The sequence below is a fragment of the Engystomops pustulosus genome, chromosome 9, assembly GCF_040894005.1.
Source record: "Engystomops pustulosus chromosome 9, aEngPut4.maternal, whole genome shotgun sequence".
In the NCBI taxonomy this organism is placed as follows: domain Eukaryota; kingdom Metazoa; phylum Chordata; class Amphibia; order Anura; family Leptodactylidae; genus Engystomops; species Engystomops pustulosus.
This window is the reverse complement of record NC_092419.1, coordinates 611,621-622,478: the sequence shown is the minus strand read 5'-3', so window position 1 is coordinate 622,478 and position 10,858 is coordinate 611,621. Positions and strand designations below refer to the sequence as shown.

Sequence of the window (10,858 nt, the reverse complement as noted above, 5' to 3'; positions counted from 1 at the left end):
ATTAGGTAAGTCCTGGGGAGGCTTCCAGCTAGGCAGCTCGGATCCCAGGTGACAATCCAAAGTAACGATCCAGCGCCCGAAGTAAGGAAATCCTCCAAGTATAAAAGAGCATACCATGACATAAACCGTAGCACTGCGTCCATGCTGCGGACTACAGTATCCAGCCTACGCGTTTCGAGCGCATTACGGTTTATGTGATGGTAACTTGGAGGATATCCTTGCTTCACGCGCTGGACCATTACTTTGGATTGTAAAACCCAATATTGGTGTTCTCTGTGGTAGATAACTCCTTAAGCTATAGGTCTTACCCTAGTCTTACAAGGCATAAGCTCCAAAGTAGGTGGCCCCATTTTCCTTCAGGATAGTTTCTACGTCACTCGCACTCACATACAATGAATCCCCCTTTTCAAGCTTAAATGCACCTGCTAGAAAAATGGGTTTTCTCCACCCAACTGGTGTTGTGTCCTGCGGCTGCTCACAAGGAGTTTTATCTGCTCGGAGTATTTGCATTTTGTCTTCATGCTGAACCGAGTTCAAAAACACCCTAAGATACACGAGATTTCTGTTCTCCTGAGGACACCGTAATCCTCCGAAGGTGGCCTGGGCGTATACGAAGTAGAGGCCGGTGTGATGGACAAGCAGTTCATTATTCTTTAATGTTAAGCTCCCCTGGGTGAAGGCGTTATCTAGGTCGGCACTCCACGTCAATGATGCTGAAATGTAGGGATCAGCTGTAAAGATAAAAATAAGTTATTGACGATCATGGAGCATAGACACAGCTTGGTGATGAGGTGATGACTGGCACCCAAGACATGCGCCCACCACAAATCTTTATATTAACCGGTTAAGGACCGGGCCCTTTCCTGTTTTTTCATGTCCATTTTTCACTCCCCACCTTCAAAAATCTATAATTTTTTTATTTTTACACGTAAAGAGCTGTGTGACGGCTTGTTTTCTGCGTAACAAATTGCACTTCATAGAGATGGTATTAAATATTCCATGCCATGTACTCGGAAGCGGGAAAAAAATTCCAAATGCAATGAAAATGGTGAAAAAACGCATTTGCGCCATTTTCTTGTGGGCTTGGATATTACGTCTTTCATTGAGCGCCCCAAATGACATGTCTACTTTATTCTTTGGGTCGGTACGATTAAGGGGATACCAAATTTGTATAGGTTTTATAATGTTTTCATACATTTACAAAAATTAAAACCTCCTGTACAAAAATATTTTTTTAAATTTTGCCAACTTCTGGGGCCAATAACTTTTTTATACTATGGTGTACGGAGCTGTGGGTGGTGTCATTTTTTGCGAAATTTGATAATATGTTCAATGATATCATTTTTAGGACTGTACGACCTTTTGATCACTTTTTATAGATTTTTTTAGATTTTTCAAAATGGAAAAAAAGTGCCATTTTCGACTTTAGGCGCTATTCTCTGTTACGGGGTTAAACGCATTGAAAAACCGCTAGCATATTTTGATAGATCGGGCATTTTCAGACGCGTCGATACCTGATGTGTTTATGATTTTTACTGTTTATTTATATTTATGTCAGTTCTAGGGAAAGGGGGTGATTTGAAATTTTAGGTTTTTTTATTATAATTTTTTTTTAACTTTTTTTTATTTTTATTTATACTATTTTTCAGACTCCCTAGGGTACTTTAACCCTAGGTTGTCTGATCGATCCTATCATATACTGCCATACTACAGTATGGCAGTATATGGGGATTTTCTTCCTCATTCATTACAATGTGCTATCAGCACATTGTAATGAAGGGGTTAAAACGAAATAGCCTCGGGTCTTCGGAATACACGGCGGGCAGTCGCGAACCGGTTAAAAGGCTTATCCCACTAGAGGCTTAAAGGGAACCTGTCACCAGGGACCTCATTTTCACTAAAGACAGATTGTAAAAGCATTACACCTGCAGTGCACATCTGCCTTTTCTAAGCATTTGCATTACAGTGTAATTGTGTGTTATAACTTACTCTTGCATCCTGACCAAAATCCTGGGGTAGTCACAGGGGCTGGACTTTGGTTTGCATGCTTTTCAAAAAAACAAGATGTGACTTGTCTGAGCTGCAGGCTGTCTCCATGTTTGTGCTCCTGTACAGATTGTCCCTCCCCCACTGATGTCAGGCTGAGAAGAAGCAGGAGGTGGAGCTGTACAAGAGCACAAAGGTGGGGGCCAGCTCTGAGGAGTGAGTAACAGACAAGGCACATGTTGTTTTTTGAAATGCATCCAAACCAAAGTCCAGCCCCTGTGACTACCCCAGGATTTTGTCATGGAGCAAGAGTAAGTTATAACACACAATTATATTGTAATACAAATGCCTAAAAAAGGCAGAGAGGCAGATGCAGGTGTAATGGGCTTCTGCAATCTGGCTTTAGTGAAAATTAGGTCCCTGGTCACAGTTTCCCTTTAATTCTCTATCAACAGGATGCAAGATCACTAGGGGACAACTGCCCCAAGGATTAGAAGGTGCAAGGAGTCCATATAATTCCTACCTTTGGATGGAGCTGTTGCTGCATTTATATCTAGGAATCCTAGATGGCCGACTTGCACCGCCCTATAGTAAATGCACCAATGCGTCAGTCCCAGGAGATTACCTTGGGTGCCCGCTCTACTGATTGTTGGGTGGCCCTGTAGGCAGACCCCCAGTGACGTGACATATATATATATATATATATAGCATTGTATGGTCCTATATATTACATAGGATCCATCCCAGGCGCATGGCTAAGGTTCCCAGCAGCAGGATAACCTGTGACCATCGCAGACCAATGCCAGGGATTGTCAGGATCGATTATATCTTCTGATAGTTACCTTGAAGATGTGCAGCAGGTCTCTCACTGACTCTGTACACTAGAAAGAAAGAGGATAATTAATATTAAAGGAATATTTATTATGAAAATTTATTAAGAAAACACAAAAATAAGGACAGCAGTGACGGCAACGTTATGACAAAACTCATGCAAACTATGGCCTAAATCTGTGACAAATGCATGGTCACTCATGAGGGCGAGCTGCAGCCTCTTCTATCTCGTGCTGATTGTTAAGGGGGTGAGAAGGAAGTTAAAATGAAGGTCACTTATGTTATGTATGAGACACTTGATGACATACATTACTATATAGGACACAGGAACACGAAAATCACCCACGTACACAAACGAGCAAAGATGCTGAGAGATACTGAGTGTGATACTGATTTTTAAGGGTGAATACAAGTTACAATAGACATGAATGGAGTATTTGATATAATAGTATACATAAAAGACCACAGAAAGAACAGTCTGTGCTATAGGTGTGCAAACTATTCAAAGCGACAATTTCTATGTTGAAATCTTGATTCTAAGAATTGCAGAATGTTGACCCACCAATGTCCACCTACTATAGACCCTCCATAAGTCAAAAGAAAAGACCTTGGGGGGAATGTAACATTTCTCCCCCTGCTAATATTTACTATAGTCTCTGCTGGTGGAGGCCAAAGGTGAAGGGGTAGATTTATCCTACGTGCGCCAGGCCCCTGATATTAATGGGGCGCCGCCCATCTATTTCTATATGACACCACGTCCTTTCACTTTTCCTCTTTAACTTGAATTGAATTTGGTTGAGAACTGATGATGACCCATATCTTGACATGTCCAATCAAGAAGAAAGATAAGGAAAACAAATCTATGTTTGGACCAAGACCCTCACTCTTCATGATGTGACCTTCAATCTCAATCTAATGTCTCCATAACAAAAGATCTTCCCCGCCAATCCCTTGTGATAATACTAATAGTAGGTAACCCCATCCCTTCCACATATTTACAGGTGGTTCAGCTACTCTACACATCCAATAACCCCAAAGGAAATGGCCTACTTTGCCCCCGTTTAGTATCTCATACCCTCAAAGGGTCATGGCTGCTCTACAACATTTATTGCACTGGCAACAAGTGCTTGACATTATATTCCTCTCCTTCTAGCAGTTTCCATGTGTGATTGTCACCCCCCACTATGGTTGTCCTCCTACACATGACCTATCAGTATATTTTACTATATGCAATTGACAAAACTCAAAAAGTTAGTCCACAACGCTGAGCATAAGATGTGGAATATACCCGAGAAACAGGCCTAACCCTACCTGGACCTGCAGATCCTTGATGACGAGACGCTTTTGCTTCTTTCTGTGTAGAAAATGTCAATAGTTAGTTATACAATATACAAATCAATATAAAATATAAATCAATATACAAGATGCAATATAATGTAGAAGTCTAAAGCATCTGGAGATGCCTTCATTCACATCAAAAAGTGCCCAAAAAGTTATTTAGATATCAGTTCCTGATCAGTTCAGACCCCAGACCAGATCCCTAGATCAGTTCAGACCCCAGACCAGATCTCTAGATCAGTTCAGACCCCAGACCAGATCCCTAGATCAGTTCAGACCCCAGACCAGATCCCTAGATCAGTTCAGACCCCAGACCAGATCCCTAGATCAGTTCAGACCCCAGACCAGATCCCTAGATCAGTTCAGACCCCAGACCAGATCCCTAGATCAGTACAGACGCCAGACCAGATCCCTAGATCAGTTCAGACCCCAGACCAGATCCCTAGATCAGTTCAGACCCCAGACCAGATCCCTAGATCAGTTCAGACCCCAGACCAGATCCCTAGATCAGTTCAGACCCCAGACCAGATCCCTAGATCAGTTCAGACCCCAGACCAGATCCCTAGATCAGTTCAGACCCCAGACCAGATCCCTAGATCAGTTCAGACCCCAGACCAGATCCCTAGATCAGTACAGACGCCAGACCAGATCCCTAGATCAGTACAGACGCCAGACCAGATCCCTAGATCAGTTCAGACCCCAGACCAGATCCCTAGATCAGTTCAGACCCCAGACCAGATCCCTAGATCAGTTCAGACCCCAGACCAGATCCCTAGATCAGTTCAGACCCCAGACCAGATCCCTAGATCAGTTCAGACCCCAGACCAGATCCCTAGATCAGTTCAGACCCCAGACCAGATCCCTAGATCAGTTCAGACCCCAGACCAGATCCCTAGATCAGTACAGACGCCAGACCAGATCCCTAGATCAGTTCAGACCCCAGACCAGATCCCTAGATCAGTACAGACGCCAGACCAGATCCCTAGATCAGTTCAGACCCCAGACCAGATCCCTAGATCAGTTCAGACCCCAGACCAGATCCCTAGATCAGTTCAGACCCCAGACCAGATCCCTAGATCAGTTCAGATCCCAGACCAGATCCCTAGATCAGTCCAGACCCCAGACCAGATCCCTAGATCAGTTCAGACCCCAGACCAGATCCCTAGATCAGTTCAGACCCCAGACCAGATCCCTAGATCAGTTAGGATCCCAGACCAGATCCCTAGATCAGTTCAGACCCCAGACCAGATCCCTAGATCAGTTCAGACCCCAGACCAGATCCCTAGATCAGTTCAGACCCCAGACCAGATCCCTAGATCAGTTCAGACCCCAGACCAGATCCCTAGATCAGTTCAGACCCCAGACCAGATCCCTAGATCAGTTCAGACCCCAGACCAGATCCCTAGATCAGTTCAGACCCCAGACCAGATCCCTAGATCAGTTCAGACCCCAGACCAGATCCCTAGATCAGTTCAGACCCCAGACCAGATCCCTAGATCAGTACAGACGCCAGACCAGATCCCTAGATCAGTTCAGACCCCAGACCAGATCCCTAGATCAGTTCAGACCCCAGACCAGATCCCTAGATCAGTTCAGATCCCAGACCAGATCCCTAGATCAGTCCAGACCCCAGACCAGATCCCTAGATCAGTTCAGACCCCAGACCAGATCCCTAGATCAGTTCAGACCCCAGACCAGATCCCTAGATCAGTTAGGATCCCAGACCAGATCCCTAGATCAGTTCAGACCCCAGACCAGATCCCTAGATCAGTTCAGACCCCAGACCAGATCCCTAGATCAGTTCAGACCCCAGACCAGATCCCTAGATCAGTTCAGACCCCAGACCTTATTCTTGCTTAGTCTCTTCTCGGCACCAGTTAAGCTTCTGACACCGGCCAACATTTGGACCTTGCTAGTACGTCCTTGTATTTTGTTAGCATCAAGACCTGAGTCCCCTTGAGTCTCGGTTCCTCATAGTAAGTACTGTATACAGTAGGTAGCTATGTAAGTGATCAACCAGCTTTTCCCAAAACAGATATAGAGTAACTATGACTAGATGTGTAATATCTTATAGACAGCGCTCACCTGTACCGGAGAACCAGATGCCAGACACAGGAGGCAGAGGAGGGCGAGCACGGAGCTTCTGGGTAACGGCACAGCCATGGCAGTCACGGTGAAGGATGCTGTCAGACAGTAATGAGAGGAAATGTGCCAGTGACCTGTCTTATAAGAGCACTGATGAGACGAGGTGGAAGGAAACAGCAGGGGAAACCCCTGTCCAAACTAGGAATCTACCCAACACGCAGCATCGGATGTGCACAGAGTATACACCAGACACATGCTGGATTATCAGATGCTCATAAATATAGTGAGATTTTTGAAAATGGAAATATAGGAAGGTATTTATCATACACTGGCATATGATGGCCCCGTCAACCCTGGAGCTGGATACATCAAGATATTTCAGCAGCGGGGTCCTGCGCGGCGCCTTATTTCTCCGCCAGGTCCTACCTAGCATACAGATAAGCACAACCAGTGACATTTGAGAAGTTGCTGCAGCAAGTTTGCCAATGACCGGATCACCCCCCCCCCCCCCCGGTCGCTCCCACTCCCCCCACATCCATGTCCCCCTTCACGCCCCCAACCGTGCTCCCCTGACGTGGAGGTGGCAGAATGGGGAAAACAAGCGCAAGTGGTAGCGATTACTTCACGGCTTCTACGCCACAAAAGTGTCCTGATAAATCAGCCCCAAAATATTGCTTTCTCTTAAAACAGCGCTTCTGTCATCCATAGGCCAAGGGAACCGGTCAACACACTCACCCCACAAACAGAACCTTCTTCTGTAATATGTACTTCCCCTGGAGGTCTTTTTAGCATATTTCTAGGTTGCAGCATGAATGAAAAATCATCTTTTATTCTTTAAGATGCGGTCAAGGAGGAGGGGAAGCTCGACCAAGCAGTCAGGAAACCCCGCCTCCTAAGTGTCCTGCCCACGCCATGCATATTGCCTAGTTGCGACGTCACTCTTCAGCTATCCAGAGGTCTGGCACATGCGCAGTGCACCAGTGATTGTGTAACCCTCACAGGCGCATGGAGCACGTGCCGCTGTGCATGACATGGTAGGAGTTGCATGAGATCTCAGGATAGCTGGAAAATGGCGCTGCAATTAGGAGGCAGGGGTGGGATGACAGATGCATGGAAAGGGCAGAGCAAACAGGGGTCAGGAGGCGGGGTTGCCTGACTGCTTGGTTGAGCTGCCCCACCTCCTTGACTGCTTCTTACAAAAAAATAAAAGATGATTTTTCATTCATGCTGCAACCTATAAAAGACCCCCAGGGGTCGTAAATATTACAGAAGAAGGCACTGCATGTGGAGAGGTTAGTGACGTAACAGGTTCCCTTTAAGTACTTTAATGCCCCAGTAGTGGCAGAAAACCAGGTCTGACTTGGCGGAGATTGCTTTTCGGTGCTTGTACTCAGCGCTAGATTTACAAAGAGCTGGAGCCTCTGCTAATCCAGTGCACCGGGGGAGGGGGGGGGCACTACGCGCCCGTCATTCCCACCAGTATCTAAAGGTCAGTGGATAACTCTTCTAATGAAGACATTTAAAATGTTGTGGATCGATGGATCATGTGATTGATGATGAGTTATTCCCAAGGCTGTAATGACCAGGGAGGTTTTACAAATATCTTGGAGAACTGAATCCAGATCTTCTGTGCATGTAGATCAGGTATTAGAGTAAGGAAATAATCACTTCCAGGATTCCACCTTCCTCTGGATCCTGGATGTCTGAAATTGTTGTCCTGCTGCAAGGTTTGGATATAGCCATTGCGATTGACAGTCAAAGGTGCTGAAGGTCTTCACCCATGAACCTCTATAAAGGGATTTGTTACGATACCTTAGAAGGTTCTGTGGAAACTAGTGGAGCACAAAGATAATGAATAATTGCACATCCCAATTTGAATCTATGGGTTTGGTCTACTATCCAACTTCCAATGTGATTGGAGATGGCCATAGTCATATGCACAAAGTTAAGAAACATGAAGCCACCTTTTACCATCAGGTCAGTTCTGTTTCTTTGTTGTGACCTCACGAGATTCTCCGTAACTTTCTTTTCTCTATCTTTAGGCATAAGATAAATAACCTTAAAACCAAGTGGTTAATTCCGTGCTCACTACATCTTCACCTGGAACCACAGACTGACCGTAAGACAAAACCAGGTCAAGGAAATGACTAAATGTTTACAGCAGGTGGGAAGACAGACAGATAGCGAGATACTGGCCATCCAAGGACCATAGAGAAGGCTGTCCTCAATATGAGTCCCTCCTGGGGAGGGGAAGTCTTTGATGTGGGACTTACACAAACATGCGTGGGCTATAGTATTTAGCATGCTACCAAGACTGTTATCCAAAAACACTGACAAACACCATAAAATACAAAAGAAAGAGAGAAATTCCTCTGAGCAGAGCTCCGACAATCCTTTATAAATTCTTTAAGAATCCAACACAGTATATTGCTTGATGCATCGATCCATCTCAGTGAGTATTGCGCGTCTCCACAGGTTTCTGACAAGAATAGGTCACCATTCAGACCAACTCCATGGCGTTTCCTAATCCTCCTTCCATCTCTCTTTAAGACAATTTCACTAGAAGAAATACGCGCACAGAAAGTCTAGTATATTCTTTCTAGTTTAATATTTTATTCCAAGATATACTCACAACATATTTGTAAAAATGCGCATATCTAGACATAAGTGTTACCCTGTCACAACCATAACGCCCGTATCTTATCACCTCTACCTAATTTCTCCAGCCGTTTTTACACTTCTGATTCAATATCAACATATAAATCTAACCCCATGTTGTTGTGGTATCCATCTAAAAGTATCCATGACCTTTGTAATCCTAGGGATGTGTTCACATTGCCCACTCACAAGTGCACTATTATCACTCCCTGTATGTTGGTATCAAATCAGAAGTGTAAAAACGGCTGGAGAAATTTGGTAGAGGTGATAAGATACGGGCGTTATGGTTGTGACAGGGTAACACTCATATGCTAGTATCTCTGTAAGTGAAGAGTCTGTGGAAAGGGTTACAGGGGTTGGGTAGAATGAAACCATGTGCTATAGGATTAGTTGATATAAAAGAGAATATATTTAGGAACTAAATGAGATATACCTTGGGGATATATATATTTTTGGAATTTCTTAAGATGTATTGTTATGTCATTTTACGGAGTTGTGAATGATATAAAAGAGGCAGGACATGAGACGCCAGCAACGCCCCGGATGAAGCCGTGTAGGCGAAACCCTGGGTGGGGTGTGACTGACATCCTGCTTCTGTCTAGATATGCACATTTTTACAAATATGTTGTGAGTATATTTTTTGATAAAATATTAAACTAGAAAGAATATACTAGACTATCTGTGCGCATATTTCTTCTAGTGAAATTGTCTTAAAGAGAGATGGAAGGAGGATTAGGAAACGCCATGGAGTTGGTCTGAATGGTGACCTATTCTTGTCAGAAACCTGTGGAGACGCGCAATACTCACTGAGATGGATCGATGCATCAAGCAATTGTCGGAGCTCCGGTCAGAGGAATTTCTCTCTTACTTTTGTTTTAATCGTGGGACTGTTTGTGGACCGGTCCGGAGCCGTTCTGAGTACATTAGTATAATATGAAAGGTGCTAAATATGGGGTCCTAGTTCTTAGAATTTGAAGTATTTTGGGTCTTCAGTTCTTATTATCCAAGTTCAATCTATGAGGTTCTTGGGTCCAGTGCTTATGTGACATTCAGGTTTGGGACTTAGTCCCCGGTGTTCTGTTGTGGTGTGTCTGATGCCTTGTAGTCCTGTGGTTGAGTGATGTCTGTCCAGTTATCCCGTGGTTAGTCCCCGGTGTTCTGTTGTGGTGTGTCTGATGCCTTGTAGTCCTGTGGTTGAGTGATGTCTGTCCAGTTATCCCGTGGTTAGTCCCTGGTGTTCTGTTGTGGTGTGTCTGATGCCTTGTAGTCCTGTGGATGAGTGATGTCTGTCCAGTTATCCTGTGGTTAGTCCCCGGTGTTCTGTAGTCCTGTGGATGAGTGATGTCTGTCCAGTTATCCCGTGGTTGGTCCCTGGTGTTCTGTTGTGGTGTGTCTGATGCCTTGTAGTCCTGTGGTTTAGCGATGTCTGTCCAGTTATCCCGTGGTTAGTCCCTGGTGTTCTCTTGTGGTGTGTCTGATGCCTGGTTGTCCTGTGGTTCAGCGATGTCTGTCCAGTTATCCCGTGGTTGGTCCCTGGTGTTCTGTTGTGGTGTGTCTGATGCCTTGTAGTCCTGTGGTTGAGTGATGTCTGTCCAGTTATCCCGTGGTTGGTCCCTGGTGTTCTGTTGTGGTGTGTCTGATGCCTTGTAGTCCTGTGGTTGAGTGATGTCTGTCCAGTTATCCCGTGGTTAGTCCCTGGTGTTCTGTTGTGGTGTGTCTGATGCCTTGTAGTCCTGTGGTTTAGCGATGTCTGTCCAGTTATCCCGTGGTTAGTCCCTGGTGTTCTCTTGTGGTGTGTCTGATGCCTGGTTGTCCTGTGGTTCAGCGATGTCTGTCCAGTTATCCCGTGGTTGGTCCCTGGTGTTCTGTTGTGGTGTGTCTGATGCCTTGTAGTCCTGTGGTTGAGTGATGTCTGTCCAGTTATCCCGTGGTTGGTCCCTGGTGTTCTGTTGTGGTGTGT

General features: G+C 45.0%; 1 protein-coding gene across 1 annotated transcript; it reads right to left on the bottom strand.

Moving 5' to 3' along the window:
• Positions 1-289: 289 nt before the first annotated feature.
• LOC140076718 (tumor necrosis factor-like) lies at positions 290-6,517 on the bottom strand. The gene is made up of 4 exons (XM_072123377.1): positions 6,241-6,517; positions 4,129-4,171; positions 2,829-2,867; positions 290-731 (listed from the first exon to the last, which is right to left on the bottom strand). Exons 1-4 carry the CDS (start codon positions 6,316-6,318, stop codon positions 316-318), a joined length of 576 nt encoding a protein of 191 aa, XP_071979478.1. The 5' UTR covers positions 6,319-6,517; the 3' UTR covers positions 290-315.
• Positions 6,518-10,858: the final 4,341 nt, after the last annotated feature.

Bases quoted from the DNA above. Each gene is read 5' to 3' on its own strand.
- LOC140076718 (XM_072123377.1), bottom strand. From the start codon at position 6,318: ATGGCTGTGCCGTTACCCAGAAGCTCCGTGCTCGCCCTCCTCTGCCTC. The intron at 4,172-6,240 runs GTGAGCGCTGTC...TTTTCTACACAG, and splicing joins CATCTGGTTCTCCGGTACAG to AAAGAAGCAAAAGCGTCTCG. The intron at 2,868-4,128 runs GTAGGGTTAGGC...CTTTCTTTCTAG, and splicing joins TCAAGGATCTGCAGGTCCAG to TGTACAGAGTCAGTGAGAGA.